Consider the following 21,994-nt stretch of genomic DNA (forward strand, 5'->3'; position numbering starts at 1 on the left):
TAGACATGCGTTTCACTGTTGTCACATGAACTTAGCATGTAGACATGTGTTTGACTGGCAGATGAAGGGCGAGACATACCCGGGCTACCGATCCTCTCCCTGACGGGGGTTATTGTTCATGTGTGAGGCAACATCAGACGTGACTTTAACATGGCTTTACACACTTTGTAAAACAAAATGATACAACTGAATACATTGATGTAGATTTATTGAATTTGTATTTATTATCAGAGAATGAATCGCCCACCAACAATAATACAATATCTTCAAAATGAACAGGAGTTACAATTCAAGTATAAACTTTAACTTTAAACATTAATGCAGCAACAAATAGGTCAAATCTAATCCATGAATTACAATTCCAGTGTATAATATATACAGCATATACACATAGAAGTGAATTAAATAGATTGGCCCCACTATCACCCACTCTTTGAGTCAGTAGTGGTATCGGCTCCTCCCTAATCATCGTAGCGCCGCTGCAGGAAAGCACACACTTCAGCACCATGCTGGCTGAACAGAGGAGCGCCTGCACTTCACAGCAGTGCACGCTGTAGTTTTGTGGGCTGTCATGATTTAAAATCTCAGTCAAGTTAATAATAAAATTGCGGTGGTTATTGACGGTTTGTGCAAGTGTCCATTCTCTCTCTAACCAATCAGCGCTCTGCAGTGTTTTGACCTACAAGAGTCCAAAGTACCAAAGAAGTACCAGCTACCATCCAGAACTTTTGACAATGGAAAACCAAAAAAGAGCAAGTGTAGTTGAGTAGAGCCGTGCGGTACCATGCTGTGGAAATGCAGTATAAGTATGAAACAGCATAGTGAAATGAATATGGGTCCGCTAGTTCTCCAGTTAGTGCTCCATCCAAAGGGAACAACACTACTGTGAACTGGGCTACAAAATATCATTAATATGACATGAGAATTAATGTTCCACATAACTCATTTAGTGTTTGATTCCAGTAAAACCTTGAAGTTATACAATCGTATGGATGAAAAATCTCATTTCATCTGCATCTCTTAATCTAGACTAATAATCTATAACAATACTGCACATACATCACTAACAATCACTTCATTATTGCCAGGAATAACAACACAGTGAAATGGTAACTGGTTGGAAACTTGACTTCTATCAAACTAGAACATTTTCTACGTACAGTAAGACAGATATTGGGCATTTTACAGTTTAAGGAGGTAGTGTTGTCAACAGTATTGGTTTTTCAAAACATATCGATTTTGATTATTTGAAATGGTCTCAATAATCATTTTCCTCTGTATTGATACACCAATACCAGCAGCCAGTTATCACTCAGTGCTCACGTAGCTCCGCCTACTAGCACTCATTAGCAGCACTGTCTTGCGCCTCATTTGTTTCTGGTTGAATCTGATCATTTTGCAGGATCGTCGCTGTCATGTGTAAACCTTCAGTGTGTCTCATTAATTACCCGGACAGTTGCCCCCCGGCGCCGGCCTGGCGCCCTCTTTTGTGGCGTTGCGCCACGACCGACTCTAGGTCGCCTGGGAAAGGCCTGGGGGGAGCACCCACCATACTCCTACTAAATACTGTGGGAAACAATGGCCTTGTTATATTTAAAAAAATTTAAAATGTTACGCCCTCAATGTTTGTTTTTTCCCTGGTATGGAGAATCCGTGTTTTTCAAGGTTTTGTATCGAAGTCATTAATCCCAGCATTGTGCCAACAAGGAGGTCATTGTTTCAGTTGCACATTCTGGATCAAACCCTGATATCCATTCTCCTATCAATTATTATTTCATGTCCCTCATCCAGCAGGACATCATCTCATTAATAGCAGAACTAATTCTTGAACAGACAAAATGCATCGCAGCAACAAAAAAAACTATAATAAAAAAAGAGAAGTTTGTAAATGTTTCCTCTTATCTAATCAAGAAGAGCGTCTTCAACTTAGTGTCACTTTTGCTAATGTTACAGGAAACATTCAAAGTTTACACAGCTGCGTAGGTTTGCACAAGCAAGGAAGAAGAAGTAAGCAAACATGTACGTTATTAAAGAAAGTGCCAGCATGGTAATCATCGTGTAATAAATATTTAAAGCATCAAAACAATTGGCCATATCATTCAATTAGCTTGCACTGGCTGGTGGTGCTCTGCAGCTTTATCCTCCCGCCTCGGTATATCTCACACACTCGGCTCAGGATGTTGGCGTTGCACTTAAAGAGCACATTTCATTTTAATTGCAAATGTTCTGTTGAGGGTTCCTGGATGAAGTGTAACCTATTTCTATGTTAATGAAAGCCTTAATTACTCTGCCACCCTGGGATGATATGTGATGGAATGGGCAGTGCATGCCATCCATTGTACATAATGATGAGGCAGACCCTTGCAGACGCGTCTAGTTGAGCTAAATGTGTTGCCGTACTCCAGGCTGCGGACCAGACAAGGTGTTAATGAGGGACCGGAGTCCTCTGAGAGTCCGACTTCACAAAGACCAGTTTAGAGGGAAAGGCGCTTTCTAAGCGCTCTCCTGGCTACAGCTTTTATAATCCCGGTTCCTTCATCGATCCCCCCCCCCCCCACACCTTTTCTTTTTTAAACTTGACTGCAGCCCCACAGTGTCTCCACTCTAATAATGATTCAAATCAATTATGAGCTTTGTTCTGTTAATCTGCTCTAATCCGGCTCGGGATGTTAGTTTAGACGATGACTGGCAGCTCCGGGCCGGCCTGCGTCCGCCTCCCCTTTTTGCATCGGAAAATCCCGATCCTCCGATTCAGAGCAGATTCAGGATGAAGGGATGAGGGGAGAGAGGAGGAGGAGGAGGGGGGGGGGGGGGGGGGGGGGGGGGGGGGGGTTGACATATGAGTCAGTACCAGGAAATGAATTGTCCTTCAAAGGCTGTATGGAGTGTGGGAAAGACGGGGATTCTGCAGAGGGTTAGAGAAGCTCACAGGAAACAGAATAAACCTTGAAAGTTAGTCCTGGAGGTCAAGGAGGAGAAGGAGATATAAGAGCAGAGTGAGACAGAGAGCAGGTGGCGGTGTGGGCCTTGGCCTGCAAAAAACCTGTATACCCTGCAGACTCCATAGTGCTTCCTCTCTGGCATGTGCTGAGGAAGTCCTGTTAAGAGCAGCTGTGCAGCCCCGAAACATGAGATATTTACTCCACATTTCCACATAGTGCATATCTGCAGAAACACACACTGACATTGTGATGCGTGTTCGCCGTGTCCCGTTCACCACTGTGTCTGTATCCCTAAAGACAGCGTAGCCTCATCTGTCAACGTGTGACCTTCTGAAGCTGCAGTGTCTGAGACAGACCAGGACCCAGGCTCAGGCCTGCTGGGCTTTGTTGCCGCCTCTCATTTCACTTCACGCCTGAACCCCGGAATGACTGATGGCACACTTCACACACCTTTTCCACGTCCTCAGACAGCAAAGTAATGCACCGCTACACAACTATACACACATTTAAAAGGTGCTTAAAACCATTCAAATGTCTCAAAGTATTTGTTTCATCTTCATTCAAAGCCTTTTGAGGTTTTTATCACAAGTCAGAATGAAGCTGTTTCCAGCATTACAAAAAAATAATTGTATTTGTTCTATTGACCCGGTGGACGTCTAACATGCCAGCACACAACCAGCGTTGTAGGTTAGTTGTTGCCAGGAGAAAAAAGATCTTGAATTTTATTCAAACTGAGACAGAACAGCTGAGTAAGTCATTTGATGTCTCTTTTGTTTTAATTTCATTTGTCACAATGTCTCTGCATGGCATTTCCCAGATCCAATTTCTCTACAAGTCTGTCTTGTTCGATTTGGAAAAACATGCAAAGAGTTTAGCTGAAAGCCAGCTGGCCTTCTTTTGAACTCCCCAGATGGATCGGCCTCTCTAGTGTTAAAGGGAAGATTCGCCACCTTTTAATAAGGATGTTCAGTCGCTGCTGATGGTAAATGTAGTCGATTGAAGCAACGGAGCGGTTCATTGCTGCTGTGAACGCCATTCGAACACTCAGGAAGCATACCATTTAGTTTAAAAACAAATGCTTTTCATGTTGCTTAACTAGTAGTCTATTTGTATGTTTGGTACCGCCCACTGCTGCATGGTGGAATTAGCCAGCGAACCAATAGACAAGTAAAATTGAGCAACTTGATGCATCATCAACACACAGCGTAGGAAAGCACATTGCTATCAAATTCTTTCTTTGGCTCATTTTCTGTCACTAATGTAGCATAAAAGGCATGATGGAATTACAAACTAGCTAACTGGCTAACTGGCCAGTTAGCTAGTTAACTTCATGATTTGAAGTTAATAACTTTAGCACATCACACAAATTGATCACACCAATTTTTCTTTTCAACGTCTGGCCTTTGTGATCGCAGTTCCAGTTGGAAAATTGAAACAATGTATCATCATCAAATTGGTTCAATTCAGCAAACAGACCTTTAGGTGTGAACCCGACCGCAGCCGGCTCCACCTCCGGATGAAGGCCTTAAGACAATGTCAAAAGCTCAGCAAGAGCTGGACCTTTGAGCTGAGATTATTTTCTCACACATAGTTTTGTGATGCTTTGGCTCCACCCACACTACTCCGTCCACACGGCGCTTCAGCATCGTTTTCTGAATGATCTCCGTCCAGACTAACGCGCCTGAAAACCAATATCACATGACTCTTCACGTACACTGGGCATGTGGGTGGGTGTCGATGTAAACAGGAAGTAGATTGGTTGCTTAGTTAAAAAAAATACAACAGAGTAATAAAGTAGTCTTCAATAATGAAAGGTCGTGTTTGATACTTAAGATCTCTAAAATCTTCCTCTATGAACTCAAACAGACACATTTAGTGGAAAGTTTTAGAAGTTTTATTTTTCAGAGAGATTTCTCAGACTACAGCGCTGCGGGTCTCTATCTCTCTCCCTCACACATCAAATTTACTTTAATATTAACACTTACACGTAAAGGTTTACTAGATTATGGGTCATAAATGAGGTCAACACACGTCTCACTCGTTTCCTCTCGGTTCCTCTCGGTTCTGTCTGTTCTCACTCGTAGCTCTGCTGGAGAGCAATTACTGTTTTGTTCCTTTACATTTTATCTCTGGACTTCACAATAGTTATGCAGAACAAATGTTGTCTGTGTGGTTCATCCAGTGTGTGCTACACATTCAATTCTGTTCATCAGATGAAACATGCTAAGTGATGGGACCAATGTTTGTTGCACTCGGCTGCACTCTTCTCAGGCCAACAGGAAGTGCTCAGAGCACCGCTTATACGTGATATTCCAAGAAGAACACGATGTCCTCTGAAAGCTGACATACTTGCATTCTTCCTGACTCATGATATAAATTCAATAGTTGTGACGGATGCTATATGGAGGTAGACGCTTTTTTAGGTCAAAACTGCACCTTCAATTAAACTACGTGCGATACCACAAGCCAGGAAGACCAACATATACTTGCCCTGATCAATCACCACTCCTTTTGTTTTCAACAGAAGCGATTAACCTTGATCCTGTGACAGGGGCTCAGGGAGCCGACGACACACTTCACAGGTGGCTGACAGGCCATGAACAGGCGTTGGGCCAATTAGAGCCGGTGTGACTAGTTCCTAGGTTCCTAGTTGTCCCAGAATGTCCCCACGGCAGGATGTCAGGTTGAGGTTAGCTGTGAGGTGTGCTTGTCAGGTCACCCCTGCTGCCGGTCCTTGGTTAAGAGTAAAGCCAGATACATGCTTGACTAAGGGGTTTAAGGTCCCTCTGTGGATATCTGCAGTGTAGATTTTGTGACTGTGTTTACACTTTCACAAGTTCTTTATTTTATAGAGCAGTGGTTCCCAATCTTTTTTCCCTTACTTGTATCTCAGAAAAGCTGGCCCCCCCACATATTTTCTGACGGCATCCCCCTAAAAACATTACAAACTGTCGAACAAATCCTCAGTTTGCATAAACTGATTCAACGTAGTAGAAAAGTATTTTATTTATTAAATCAACTTTCTTTAATAAATATAACTCGTCAGCTTCATCGACGTGAATAAACATGAGTTTATCAAGCAAATTCAGAAACATACAATCTTTATTTAGTGGGACGAGCAAACTAATTTACTATGAAAGTGTTGGAGCCACAACAGTTGTGTTTTTGTTAATGTGGTTGAATAAATGTCATTGATGGAGCGTTTATACAGCTGCGTGCCTCAGCCTGTGTGCAGCAGGCAGGAAGGAAAACACCAACCAATATTTGGTTTCATAAAAACATGTTGTGATTTAGAAATGTCTGAATCACATGAATCGGAAACAATGCAGCCACCACTGGAACCTTATTCTAGTAGTAATATTGTTAATATTGTGAGTGTAGCTTTATGTGCAACTGTGCTGTGTACTGGGTTTAAACAGAATCTGGCCCACTAATATTGAATATCAAAATAAACATTCACAACTATACATACCACTCACTCAGTGTGTGTGTGTGTGTGTGTGTGGCTGGCTGAGAACACAGCGTCTGACATTACATCACCTTTAGATGTTTCAGGAGGAGCAAACAATAGCTTCCTTGCACATCTAGTGTACGCAGATCAACATCAGCATCCAAAAAATGAGTCTTCAGCTGCTAGATGCTAGAACTTTCTTCACCAGCTAGTCTCTAGCTGTGTGTGTCTGCTGTTTGATGCTAAGCTAGTACTGTAATGTGGGTTCATCAGAGCTTTTTCTCTGAAAACAGCTGCCCGCTGCTGATGAGAGCGGAGCTTGCTAACCCGAAACAGAAACAATGAGCTGAAAGAGGCTAGAAAGCTCAGTAGAGCTTAGATTAACTACAGAGTTGGTGATAATTCTCTGCGGCCTTGTCACTCTGAGCAACACCTTTCACATTAAACACGGTCATTTGATCCATTGTTGATATAGAAATATTGATTAGTGCAGCTATAATTTATACCATACGTACCAAAGCACTGCATGAGTAAACATCTAGGTCTCCTCTCAGCCGCTTGCTTGTTGTCTCAACTTGATTGAGTTAGGTTGTCTGCTGCAGTGTGTAATGGCGGCCTCTCATCGGGCCCCAGATGCTAGCTCTGTTTTTCCAGATATCTCTTAGAGGACCGGGGAGGGCCGCATAATCACATTAACTGCAGCGCTTCCATTGATTTTTTGCTGTTTTCTTTTTTTCTTCCAGAAGCCATTAACTTAGCTTAACTCTATCTCAGGCCCAGGAACACTGTAATTACAATAAAAGTATTTAAATTGGTGGCACAGTCCACAACAAAAGAGCTAGCAGTGTTTTCATGTAGCTACGGGAAACCTGGCTGCTGTAGTTTCTTTGTTGTCTTATCGCCACTGTTCCCTCTCTCAGCCCCCCCTATGTTTGTGTCTTTGAGCCCCAGCACAAGATGCCCCCCCCCCCCCCCCCACCCCCCTTTCTGCTTTCTGTGTTTGCTTCGGCCTCGCTAGGTGTTGAGACAGTTTTCTTTCGATGAGAATGTTTGCATACCATTCCTTTAGCCCCCTATAGCAGAACTCAAGTCCTGGTTGGTCTTAGTTTAATTCAGGTCATTCGGTGTCCGGCCAGTGTGTCGGCGTATCCATTATGCACACTGCTGTGGGGATAGTGAGAGTTTCTGTTCAGAGGTTGCTGTAAACAGGAGATGAGCGAAGAGTGTTTTCTACTGTTCACCTCCCTCCCCGTCATGTCTAATGTTTATCAGCCCCACTCAACTGCTGCTGTTGTGAACGCTCCCTGGGGGGGGGGGGCTCTGTGTGTACACGGCCAGCAGGAGGAGATCTTTGCAGACTAGATTTGGTCTGGCTATGTGTGAGTAATGATGGGTAAATACAGGGAGGGGGTGATGATTAACAGCAGATGGCAATACTCACTGTCTGAAAAAGTGTGTGAGCAAGAGGAGGACGTGTGTGGAGTCTTTTCCTGTCAGTAGGGCAATGGCTCTCTCTCCCCCTCCCTCCCCTCCATGCTATCTGCTGATATCTCCCTGCCAGCTCTTGGCAGTAGTTCATTGTAGACATAACTAGCAGCTGGCCGGGCTCTCGGGCTCGTTGTGCTGTTTCTGCTGACCGATAAATACTTTCTACAACGGAGCAACAAGACATTAAGGAAGTGCAATCAGACCGAAACAGTGTTCCTCTATTGCAAATGAGCACATTATTGGTGATTGTCTGGGGAAAATTCTTATAGTACATTGTTATGGTCTTGTGGTCACCTTGTGATGTACAACGTTGTTTACTGAGCTTGTTACATCAGTTCTCAGGTGATATTGAGATAATAACGAATAGTGTTTAGGTTTTTATTATCTGCTTATAGCAATACCATATAATAGAAGTTCTCTGAGTGGCTTTGCGGTTTATTAAATAAACCCACCCGTAGGCAAGTGGTTTAAGTTTCTTTCTTAACTAAACCGCAACCTTAAGCCGCAGTCGACAACCGGCTGCATCCTGAGCAGAAGTCTTTACATACTTGCCTTTAATCTACTGGAGGACTTCACTAGAGGGCCAGAGAACTCAGAGCATTTAAAGCTTCTGGGTTTGCATCATCTAAACAAGAAATATACATGTATAAATATATTATATATTTTGTGGAACATTGGTCTCAGTAGACCAGTGAGCCAGCTCAGGTGTGATGACTGGTGGAGAAAACCACGCCGTCTGCACCGTCCACACTGCCATGTGCCATGCTCGGACGTAGCGCTCTCTTACTTTTGAAGGTTGCCACGTCGGCTGCTTCATTGCTACTGATCCGCCCCCAGCTATTTACACTGACTTTTGTCATTGTGCACACAAGGAGACGCTGTGGCTCAGAGATAGAGCGGGTCATCCTCCAATCCGAAGATCCTCCATCCTGCATTCAAAGTGTCCTCGGACGAGACACTGCTCCCAAAAGTTGTGCCGTTGTTATGTGACATGCACAACCAGCGCTCCAAACAGACGCAAGATACGCAAAGCAGCCTTCACACCAACGTGTAGTCAACAGATAAGTAGAGAAAAAAACATTATGGTCCAGAAGAGGCAGGAAAAGTGTCTTTGGTATCACCCAGGAGGAATAAATACCAAACATGTCCACAAGGTAAGAACATCACTTGAACAGACAAACACCTCTCAACAGCCATTGCATTCATACCCATGTACTTCACTCTCGTATTTAAACTGTATCACATTTGGGACACAAGAGCTCTCTCTCAAACTGGGGGCGGGGATGTGTTGTGTCATTGATGACTGACGGGTCTCTCCTGTGTACAGTTGGGCTGTAGAGGCCTCTCATTAAATGAAGTACATCTCTGACTCTAGAGGTGTCAGATCACAAACAGTACAATTCTTTTTTTTGTAATGGTCACACGTGGAAGGCACTTACAAACAATGTCATCCTGACAATGGGGTGCCAGATGAGAAAACACAAGGCAGTATCAAAACTATGTGTTTTGTCCTTGTTGACTTGTTGACAGAAACAGGTCCCAAAAAGCAATACATCTGCTCTTTACACCCTGAACAACTGAGCTTCCTGTTCTACAAATTCAAGGGGAACAGATATAATAAGCCATCGAAGTGAAAAAAAGTATAGTGTAAGCCAGAAGGTTGTTTGACCAAGAATACTTAAATATGAGACAAAGCAAGAACATCCTGCAGACACCAGGGTCATACGGCAAAACATGAAATACCACATTTATGACAACAGCTGGAAAACCAACCGACAAAGACACAAATGAAGACTCATTGTGAGAACAATAAACGACCAAGAACAAGAATGATTATTGTAATAATGACCTGACGATCCAACCAGCCTCTCAGAGATAAACAAAAGCATTAAAGCAAAGTCATCATTAAAGCAGTTCATGAGGAAAACAAATGTGACTTTCAAACAGATAATAAAAACACAACGGCTTATTCAGAACAGAGTTATGAGCCCGACTGAATTCAACATTTATATTAATGAGTTAACGCTGCAGTCTTCTGCATCACCTGGGCTCACTGAAGGGGACCAGGACAAACAGGACCTCTACATGCAGACTGCCTTGTCATAGTGTCCCCGACAGCAAGTCTGTCCTTTTTGGATGACATGACTTTAGGATTATCAAAAGACATTAACACAGGCCAGCTGGTGGTATGGTCTTATTGTGAAGTGTTTCCCACCAAGTTAACAGCGCTTCATTAGCTGTGCTATTCTTTAACATTTGGTCAATGGATCAGTTTTAATGGATTATAATAAAGTTAGCTCAAAGAGAACCCAAAGAGAACCCAAACCTAAGTGCAGGGTTCTGTTCCAGAAGTAAGAGAACATTATTCTAAATCCCATTTACATTTGTAATGAAGTAAATAACTAAACAACAACTTGAAACAGACTCCTTCTGAACATCCTGTTGGCTGTTCACTCATAGACTGTAAGAAGTGGACGTAGTCATGGTGACGTCCCCCATCGGTTTGTGGACTGCCATCTTGAATTATGGTCATCACCATGTTGTTGTTTTGCCACCACTGAACGGAGGCAACATATTATGTTAACATATTTGGAACATGAAGGAGTGGCTTAGAGACGCTGTACACGGCTGTGGTAGCAACAGAGACCTGTCAATCACCGTGTAGCCCCGCCCTAAAGCATCCCCTGCTTTATGGTCTGTGTGACTCTAAATGGACCATAATGTACTAAATGAACATCATGCTGTATTGAAGAAGACTTGAAACTAGAGATTGAGACCATAAACTCATGTTTACAATGTTTACTGAGGTAATAAATCAAGAGAGAAGTAGAGTCATTTTCTCATAGACTTCTATACAACCAGAGGAGTCGCCCCCTGGTGGTCACTAGAGAGAATGCAGCTTTAACACACTTCTGCATCGGCTTGACTCGACAGAACCAGAGGTTGTCACCTTTATCACCTGTATTATTGTCCATTTAATATTGAGATATCCTGTAACAAACAGTATTTCCCATCGGCCCTAGACCTTTGCAGGCTTGACGTCATGGCTCAGAATGAATGCTGTAAAGGTTTCTAGACAGCAGAGATTATTGCTAAAAACTATGAAAAGATGACATTCGAAGAGAGCATTTGATAATTTCATGGTTATGGAACCAAGCTGAGATGACGCGCAAGTAAATATTCATAGTTCCTGTAGTTTTTTGTATACTGTACTTAAAAAGTAATCTTCGCTCAATGTTGTCGAAACCACAGAGGTGTTCTTGTTCTGGAGCTTTTGACCTTGTCATATGATTACTCATTTTGATCATTTTGTTAATAACTGATGTTTTATTGTCATACAGCCATAATCATAGAATACTGTATCCTGCCTTAAGTCCTTTGGAAATGGAACTTATTAATGGACAAAGAGCTATCTGACTAATAGTTATGTCAGCAATGCCACAAGAATAATATATATATATAAAGTCTGATGGGACGAATCAATGGGCTCCAAAATTAGTTTTGGGTTATCAAGAAAAAAAAATATTTAGAAAATATGGCTACTTCTAAACCCATTTCCAAAACTATTGCTTCACTGCTTCCTTCCCCACAATCCCTAAGGCCCAAACAAAAGAACAAAAGGACACAGCAGCAGCAGACAAACTGTCCTCTCCGAAGCAACTGTAATGTGCAGCTCCAAAGCGCCTCAAAAGCAAGAGAACCCCCCCCATCTACACATCTACACATCTACACCCCCACGCACACACTCAAACATGCTTCAGCCAGTTTAACAAGCATCTGTTTGTGTCCCTGTTTCTAAAAGACAAGAAAAAGGCCCATTACTACAAGGTCAATGAAGACATGGAGTGACAACCAAAGACAGGATTTTAGTACATTATTTCGTTGTAATGTTGGCCTTTGAAAATAAGGCCGTGACAGTTCCATTTGCACTCTAATACATTTTGTGTGCTTTCTTTTTGTATGATCATTGATTGGCCTTGAGGAGAGCAACATCTTTTTGGAGTGATTACCGGTTAATTGTCAGTTCACTATTGTGGATTTCAAAGCAATTTCAGGGTAAACTGCACACTGACTCACTTTGTGTTGTGTGGAAAGCACATTAAAAGATTTGAAAAAGATTTAATACAGTCCCCAGACCACAGTGTTAGCTGTGGTAAGGTATGCATCACAATAATCAGTAGTACCTCAATTTAGTCAGTTTGAACTGTTAAATTTGAACACCTCTTCGCCAACAGACAGTGCTTTATCTCCCAGAATGCTCTGCTTCTTGCCTTTTTCAAGGTGGTATCTGAGGATTCCAGTTTTTAATCATGCTACCAGCGTGGTTCCATGGATGGCAATGTCAGCCTGTCCGTCATATGTCGTCTAAGCCAGTAAAATATCTCAAATCTATGTGATGGATTTGGGGAAACTTTTGTTTTTTTCTTTACAATCGTGGTGCCCAGAGGATGAATCCTAATGCTTTTGGTGATCCCCTGACTTTTCCTCGAGCACCACCATAAGGATGACAGTCTTAACAACTATTGGATAGTGAAATTTGGAACAGACATTCATGTTGCCTTCAGAATTAATTGTAGTAACTTTAGGGATCCCTTAACATCTTTAAGCCATCTCCAGGTAAAAATGTAATTTACTTAATACATACATTTATAACCAAATACCTGCAAAACAAATGACATTCCCATCAGCTTCAGCTGTACTTTCTATTTAGTGCTAATAAGGTTAGCATGTTAACATGCTAACCTAAGATAATGAACTTGGTTAACATATCTGCTAAACATCAGCATGTATGCATTGACAATGAGAGCATGTTAGCATGTTGATGTTAGCATTTCATTCAGAGGTGTTAGCATGACGGTACTGTAGCCTGGTAGTCCTGTTTCTATATAATACATCAATTAGTCTTATGGCCTAACAAGACAAATGTAATGGAGCCCAACTAATGCACTGGCATCGGCCAGTTTAGGCTTCTCACATATTAGAGCTGATACAAGAAGAAGATTCATGATTGACATAAACATAGTCACAATCATTCACAATCACATCAAAAAATGTTGGATTCACTGTTTTCAGCTTCTCAAATGTGAATATTTGCTGGTTTCGTAGACTTCTGTTGTAAATAAAAGCCTCTGGGATCGGGGCTGTTGGTCTGCACGTTGCTATTTGTGCACAGTGAAGCCTTAATAACCCTTGAGATGGGTTCACAGTGATTTTAATAGCGTAACAGCTAAAAGCTCACATTAAAACAGTCTATAGTTGCTCGTTGTATTCATGAAATGTTGGGAACACATAACAGCACAAAAGACAGTCATTTATTTTCCTAGTCTGGTGGTAATTAAATGTGTTTTCACATTGCTTAAACAAACTGGCAGCTTAAGGACACACTACATGAGGGTGTAAATGGAGATTTTCCATTTGCACTTAAAATGTTAGATTATCTGAGGTCAACACAGCTTTGCATGCGTCTCAGCCTATCACAACTTGAGAAGAGTTTTACACTAGGGCTTTCATAAACCGTGTCAGGGTTTGTGGTTAACCTCATCCTTGCGGAGGCAGTGGCACACCTTAACCACACCGACACGGCCGCTCTGTTTCAGAGAAGTGAGGCGTCGTTTCAAAGCACCAAAGCAGCGTTGACACCAGCAGCTCAAGCACGTGGAGTCAGTTTGCGACTAGAAAAAGGAACAACGGCCTTCAGCTTTCAGACCTCGCTTCCTTCATGACTTCTGCTATCATTCTTTGTCTGAATCAGTTCTTAAAAATACATGTAACAGAAATCAAACTGAATGTCCTTTTTGTTTATGAATTGAAATGACTGGGAGCTTGGGTTGGTAATGATTTGGTTGAAATTTGTTGTAAATTAAAATTCATATGGACAGTCAGTAGGTGATTAATTAATTAGTAATTATTAAAATACCAATAGTTCCATCTTATCACATGAGGGTTCTTCTCTTCTCTGCCGGTTGAAGGTCCCTCTAGGCTCTGGGAGAATGTGATGAGCTTTAGAGGTGCACGGGTTGGCCGATTTTGACATTCAACTTCAAAAGTCTTTTCAAAAGTCTGTCTGCGCACGGTGCAAGTGTATCACAGCATCGTGTTCCGTTTAACATGATTATCTTATCTTTAATATCACAATCCAAATCCTATCCGTGACTAGGGCTGACCCAAATAGTTTGAAGCTTCATTCATAATGTTGACATTTTATGAATAACTTCTCCTCCCTTCTCTCTGTCACTCACTCAAACACACACACAGCGAGTCCAAAAGTCCAAAAGTCAGAATTTATTAAAAAAAGATAGATGTAATCAGTTCCAAAATTTGCAACATGTTTTAACTTACGAAATCTTCTGCTTCAATTCATGTGTTGAGTCTTTTACATTCAATCAAAGCTTTGAATGTAAAAGAAAGAGCATCCGATAGAGGCCTATCCATAACGTTGACCCATATGGAGCGCAGAGCAAAGTTTTGGCGTTATTGAGAATGGAGATGCGGAGGTCAGATCCATGAAATTCACTCGTCACTCGTGCTGATTAACGGAGCTCAGTGAGCAGACCTGCCCCTCCACCAGAAAGCTCTCTAAATGCACAGTAGGGCGCAGATTCTACAGATCTATTTTATAACATCTCAGTTCTGATAGTAAGTTAGTTCAAATGACCAATCGTCGATCATCCCTTCCATCGATGATATATGATCCGATCCCCAATCTGCACAAACCTAGTGGATGTATTTTTTCAATTTGGATGAGGCCAAGCTCCAGGTTTCCCTCAGCTGCCAGTTTTTATGCTAAGCTATGCTAACCACCTGACTCCAAGTCTGTACTGAACACACAGACGTTCGTAGTCAAGACTTATTATCTGAAAAAAGAAAGAAATTGTATTTACAAATAGTGGAACTGATCTTTTTTATTGTCTAAATGCTTTTGATCCCTGTCCATCTCTGCAGTTATACTGTATCACATAGATTGATCGGATGAAACTAGGTTAAATGGCCAGGACAAGTGATATAAAGTTAGGGTTTATTGTTGCGGCAGTTATCACAAAATAAAATGAGCAGTTTGATGGAGGCAAACTATGTGATTCCATAATCCACTCTGAAGTTCTGCGCTTTCTTATTTATGATCTCTGTTGTATTTTTTATTTTATTTGATGCTTCCACAGAGCAGTTAACGCGGTGATGACAGAGAGACAGATCAAAGTCAATAATTGTCAAGATTCTCTTCAGATTACAGATGTAAGAGACCGTGTAGGTTTGAATGCATTTCTCAGAACGTGTGAGAGCTGATTTTGTAATGTGGTCTTACATGTTGTTTTTGGTTGTAGCTGTGTCAAATTAGAGATTTGACCTTTTCCTTATGGAAGACTTCAGGCACCCTTGGGTGTATATTTTTGCAGGCTGCATGTTCTCAGTCCACTGTATAGCTGAGGTTATCAGTTGTGTAGCCTGGACATTGAAGCAGATGATCTTCTTTATCTGTGGCAGCCCTCTCTCTACGCTCCTCTGTGAGCATGTTGGAACAACTGGGAACTAAAAAGTCGGCACCATCCAGACAACAACATAATTTTGTGGGGAAGCCGGTTCTTCAGTTGTTGAGCTGTTGTCATCATCCGCACTGTAAGTAGCCAATGTGGTTCAGAGCGATGACACCGGTCCTGGGATTGGCTGATAAATCACCACACACCTCCGATCTGTGTTCCCCTTCATCCGGCCCTGTTGCACTGTGTGCTGCTGCACATTCATGAACCAAAATAGTAGAGGCCCACACGGTTGGCTCACCCAAGGCTCTGCAGAGGCTCGTTGCACTTGTCACTCCCCTATAAATATGTTCCTTTACTGTGAGGACTGAGGATCATTGCAGCTTTGTGTTCACTACTTGCTATTTCTTGTTCTTTTTATTCATCCAAGGTCTTTCAATATGTTGACATTTAAAAGCAAGAAAATTAGTTAAATGTCAGTTGTGTCATGGGTTCTTCAAAGTATCCCTGACACACTGTGTGTATTGCTGGAGAGACTTTGGCCTCTCATGTTTCTATTTAAACTTGTCTCTCTTAAGTCTGACGGGTTTGTACTCTCCTGCCTTGTAGGGCTGCACTTCATTTCATACCTTTTTTCTAATTTCCTTCTCAACCCGTCATGTGAACAGAAGCATTCAGTTGCTAAGTAGTCATTTTCTCACAGACTTCTATACAATCGGACTTATTTTTGCAACCAGAGGAGTCGCCCCCTGCTGGTCAGTAGAGAGAATGCAAGTATAAGACACTTCCGCATCGGCTTCACTCGGCAGAACCGGAGGTTGCCATCTGATGCCAACACTGTCAATCAGCGTGTGGGACCGTGTGCTAATATTTTTGTACATGCACATATTCTCTCCTGGTCAAAGAAACCTTTCAGGCTAAAACCAAGCTTCAGTACAGTAGCAATTTCTTTTAACTTGAACATCACTGTGCTGTTTGCTACCCTCCAGAAAGTTTCATCTGAGAGCAGCTACGCCTCGAGCACTTCAACATGTGATAGTTCCATTTAGCAACTCAGTACAATAATGAAGAGCTTCACTTCAATGGAGCCATTCACTGACTCGGGTATTGGCTGTTTTCCTATTCGTCCCAGCAGCCCTTAGGTATGACTGAATTCTCCGACAGCAGGACGGTTTCATGTGATGCGTTTGTTGAGACAGCTGTAACACTCTGCATTGGCCTGTGCTTGCTCATGAAGTCTGGTGATGGTAGAAGTATGTTTATCTCACATTTCAAACAGAAATGGGTTAGGGTTATAACCCTAACCCATGATATTTGATGAATAGCGGATATTACCGCAGTTACACGGTAATGGTCGATACTGAAATGGCAACAACAGAGTGACAGAGAACTCAGCGATGTCAGTTCTACAGTAATGTCTACCTAGAGTTTGCTAACACTAAATAACATTAGGTACCATAAGGTGTGTTCGTGCTTTTTAATTCACTTTTCTTAATTGTAAAAAAATTGTTATTTCATTATTTTTGGGGGTCACAAGTGAAATAGTCTAGCTTTAAACTCGTTTCAATCAAAATTGACAAATCAGCTTCTCAGATGTGTGAATTGTCTGCTTTTCTATCTTATTTTATTGGTAATCACCTCGTGTTCTAGAAAGGTTTAATGGGTTTTTATTTGAACCTTAACCCTGAAGGTGTCTGTAGTTATTGTTCTTGTTGTTTTTTCTACGGATCCCTCACAAACAGCATCTGATCTCCAAGTAGGGGATTTCTGCAGCAACGTCTTTGTAGCACAAGATGTGAGAAGCAGCCTCCCCGTTGCTTCACTTCACCTCCTTTCACTCATCACACCGCTATGGCTCGCATTTGCTTCTCTTCTCCCCTCCCCTTGTGGTTCCTCCTATAGCTTGTTTAACTAAGATATAGGAGCTTTGCTAGCCAATCAGAGGCCAAAAGGAGGAGAGAACATGGGTATAAAAACATAGTTCATCCACACTGTGTCCAGCTGGTTATTCTCTCGGCCGGCTCATTAGAGCAAATTTGATCAGCACACCAAAGCCAGGCTGCCTGTCTGCTTTCCCTCTGCCTCCAGAAGAGCCCATATTCCTTTTCTCCTTGGAAGTAGCACAGCAGACCACACTGTGTGACTTTGCAGCTGACGCTCTGAAGGAGAGAGAGCTGAGTGTGTTTGTGTAATTATTCAGTATCAGGGCCGCTGATGAGTTGTTCCACATCCACTTGCACTTTTCTAATGAGCATTCATGGTAGACGATAGTGCCTAACATGGTATGTGGCAGAGTGAGATCTGCACATTTTCTTTCCTTACAGAGATGGGGGAGGAGAAGCAACCCCGAGAACATGGTGAGGTTGGTCAACTTCATTTGAATGACAAAATCATCACATTGTGAGAGCAGTAACTCAGCTGGATACCAACTGTGAGGAGAAGCCTTCCACATGTGCTCTATTCATTCAAGCAATGTGACACTAACAATGACCACTTAACTCATATACTTTAGTAATACATACATATAATACAAATAACTTATAATAACAGAAATTGAGCGGGACAGCAGAAGTGGAAAAACAGTCTCAAGTACATTCACAATCAATATTGATCTGGAGCTGACGTGAGGAGATGGGCAATGCCAAGTGTCAAGAATGTGAATCCTCTTTTATATAGATAAATTGTATTATATTTATATTTTATATATATATATATATATATATATACACACACACATGTTTTGCAATGATCCCTGACATGTGGTTAACAAACATTTGTGACAAAGATATGTGCTTCTTTTACACGGTGAGAGCAGAGAGCATTCTAACTGTTGGCAGTAACTTGTTGCTCTTGCTACCAGTAGTAGCTGATCTGTTTCAATAAAGTTAGGCTGAACCAAACTTACACTAAGGCTGAAATTCAACGTTGTTGTTCTGTCTGGAGATGCTGTGACTTCAAACCAAGAGCTGAAGAGCTGTGAGGAAGGAAAAGTCTGCTAGCTGCTCGGCTCATCTATGCAGTGTAAGATGCCATAGGCATAAGCTAGTGGGGAATAGCAAGTACCCCCCCAGTATAGCAGCGATAGGGATGCCCCACATTTCCCATCATGCCTGCCTATTGCTGGACTAAGTAGTTTGTTAAATTTGTTTAATTGGATCTATTTTTAGTAATGTTACCGTGTTCCCAGATCTCAGTATATACTTTGCTTCGCTGTTATAACTGATGGAACCGATGCCCAGAGCAACACAAATGAATCTCAAGTTGTAATAAACCGTAATATTCCTTCTAGACATAAACTGATGTGTCACCAGCATTAGAGAGCCAACCATCACAGCCCCCCCAAAACAAGGAATCGTTGCCAATCAGCTACACCCTCAAGAGCAGAGGCTCCACAAGCTGTTGGCGATGTTAAAAAGCTAGCCTGAAATAGCAATCAAGCTTGGATTGCTATTTCAGACCTACACTGATCCCACCCACTGGTCTCTGCCTGTTGTGTTTCTCCAGGAACGTTAAAGGTCATTTATTTTTCACCAGTGTTTGTTGAGCTGCAAGGCTTTTCACAGTTCATCACACCCTTTGCCGGTTTTTAATCAAGCCATAGGAGATGTTTGACTATAATCTTTGTCTCTACACCATCCTTACAGCTCGAAATGCAATGAAAAGCAATCTGCCATTTATTCTGTCTCCCTTTGATGAAAATGCTGTGTAAATACTGTGCTGAATAAGATGGAGCTGAATTTCACACACTGCCGTCTGTGCACAAGCTTCAATCGAATTAACGTTAGAGGACGACCACGTAAGACAGTCTTTTTATATAGCATGGCAAATTGTCTGCAGTAAAAGGGGTGAGAAAGCTGGATCATGTTCCATTACGATCTCCCTCAATGAATAATACAATAGGGCCCCCAGGACCAAATGGAGATTTGGCTCATCTTTTCATGTCCGTCTACCATTTGCACATTTGTGCTCAGGGATCTGCTGCCAGAGTGTGTCTCCTGTCTGGTCAGTAATTCAGCCACACGCAGAGGCTGAATGAGTCCAGACGTCCTCAGAGTATCACGGATCCATACATCTGTAACACTGATGCGTCCATCCAGGAACCTCTCCGCGTTTGAGTACGGAGTCCTTCATCCACAGACATGACAAATGTCACCTTTTCTACTTGCAGGCTAAACTGCTTTTTTGTTGTATGGTGACCTTTTAGGGGACATCAAACAACAAACGCTCTTCTTCTTCTTCTTCTCTTGTGGCACTCTGTAAGCTGTCTTTCAGCAGAACAGTAGCAAAAATGCAAATTCTTATCTGGTCCGACCAAACTTTTCTTTATCTGCACTTTATTTGCATGAGATAAGTAACTAACAGATGAATCTCATTTGATAAAAATGCAGTGAAGGCGTTGAGATTTCTTCTTTTCTTCTTTGCGTCTCTGTCTCTTTTTGGTATCAATGCCCGACTCCATCAACATGAAAGGCTCCCGTCCTGCTGATCCAACATTGCATTTGGAGGAGATTATGCTTTTAGCAATCAAGCTTGGCAAAATCAGAAAATCATACCAGGATGTCAGCAAGCAAAGACAGAAGCTATGAATATCATTGAAGCTTTGTCTGACTAAGCACTTTCTTCAAAGCAGAGATTCAGTGTGCAAGTGTAGTATGAGATAGAATGAGGTTTCACACATCAGGCAATTGACCCTTCTGCAAACCCCGCTGCTTTCTAACTGATTGAGCAGTGAAAACAGGTTAAAAAGATAGAAGCTAAAGCTACAGACCACACACAAAGTGAACCACCACATCACCTGGAGATCCAGACAGAAGACAGTGAAATAAAGGAACAACACTGTTCCTGTAAAGCCGGTAGATCTTTATTCACTGTTATAACCATTAAAGAGCAACAGTAGCATGTGTACACAATCAGTATACCAACAGTAGCTCGTAGCATAGAAGTGCTAACGCACGCTGCTAATGTTAGCTCCACACTATTACATCACATTTTACCATGCCTTGCTCCAAATCCTCAAAACCAGCCAGTGCTAGATTTTTTAAAAACTGAATGTTTGAAAATGTAGCTCCTAGTATGGGGCAGACATCTAAAATGCTGGATCCTACATTTCCTAGACTGTAGACAGGAGCATCTTCTCGTGAGGCTCGCTCTGCCTGACAAATGTAGCCGCTAAGAGTAGCCCTGATAATGTTAGTGGTGGTCTTTGGTTGGCCCCTAATGAGGGACAGTGCTTGAATGTGTCGGCCCATAGAAGGCAGCATTATGATTAGAATAGTTATTCTAATATATGTATCGGTTAAGTTTAAAATGTCTCGTGACAACAAGCTTTTAAAATTGAGGGAATATTGGAAAGAATGAAAAACTTTAGTCATCATGCGATTCTATTTATAATGTCACTGTTACAAATTGTGGTACAGTAGATATAGATATAGATATCTATATATATAGTACGTTATATAATATCAAGTAAAATTTTGTTAGAATTTCATAACTTATATGACACACTATACAGCATTGACACCTAAGGTGAACCCATAGAAATAGAACAGTGCAGAACGGACGTTGATGTGCATGCTCTCCGTCATTTGACTAGAACAAAAGAACATGCTGCTTGTTGTCAGCTGTCATGGTGTCATGGGGAAGAGAGTGGACGTAGCTCCATGTAGACTGATGGCTGGCTAGTTGGCAAGGTAGCGCGTCCTTGTCTGGAGTGGAGTGGTGGGGAGTGATGCAGAGGGACGGTAACCTGCGCACTGTTAGCTAGCTTGCTAATTCCACCATGCTTTAGTGCTGCACTGGTTGTCCCTCTTCTGGTGAGAGCGCTGTGCTTTCCTACACTGTGACAAGAGTGTGTGAATGAAGCATTAAGTTGGTAAATGGTACTCTTTTACTCTGGCTCTCTACGCTTCCTAACTCCACTGCTCGTTTTAGTCATTACAGCAAAACGTCACCTCAGGGAATCCGGACATAAGTCGGTTTAGTTTTTATGTAGGTTAGCCCGCTACAACGGCCACAATGGTACTCACAAAACGTCCGCCACACTGACCAATCTGCTTCCTCGATTTGAATGGAAGTGTCTGTTCTACTCCTATTGACTGCTAGAGTTCTGCACAAGAAAATGACACAGGGATCATTAAAGTAATGTCTTATCTAATCACACACCCTCTTTTCTTTTTCTTTCCCAGCGAGCTCTTAGGTCCAGACTTTACAGAGACCTACTACACAGGAGACGGGCAGCCGGTGACTATAGCCAACAGCAATTACACTGTAAGTATGAAGCAACAGGCTTAAGTCTCTAGGAAGTTATGTCCCCCCCCCCTGATTTAAATGCTGCTTACTAGCACACTGTATGTATGTGATTTGGCATTTCATGTTGAATTCAAGTGTCAAGTGCATGCTCTCCCAGGATGCACTTCTGTCCATCCTGAGAGAGGATCCTCCTCTGTTGCTCTCCCTAAGGGTTCTTCCTCTTTTCTCCCCGTTAAAGGGTTTTTCCTGGACCAACATGAGGGTCCCGGGACAGAGGATGTCACATGTGTACACATTGTAAAGCCCTGTGAGACAAATTTGTGATTTGTGATGTTGGGCTATACAAATTGAATTCAAGAGGGCTGCACATCCATTATGATTTACATTTGAAA

The 21,994-nt window shown here is 42.1% G+C and overlaps 1 protein-coding gene across 1 annotated transcript in view; it reads left to right on the forward strand.

Moving 5' to 3' along the window:
* adam19a (ADAM metallopeptidase domain 19a) overlaps nucleotides 1-21,994 on the forward strand; it is a 167,843-nt gene that overhangs the window by 72,135 nt on the left and 73,714 nt on the right. Inside the window, exon 4 of the mRNA XM_031874263.1 lies at nucleotides 21,539-21,620. Coding sequence (XP_031730123.1) covers nucleotides 21,539-21,620 — 82 coding nt within the window. The remainder of the gene's footprint in view (nucleotides 1-21,538; nucleotides 21,621-21,994) is intronic.

This window comes from Anarrhichthys ocellatus, unplaced genomic scaffold (assembly GCF_004355925.1).
Source record: "Anarrhichthys ocellatus isolate YVR2014 unplaced genomic scaffold, GSC_Weel_1.0 scaffold79, whole genome shotgun sequence".
In the NCBI taxonomy this organism is placed as follows: domain Eukaryota; kingdom Metazoa; phylum Chordata; class Actinopteri; order Perciformes; family Anarhichadidae; genus Anarrhichthys; species Anarrhichthys ocellatus.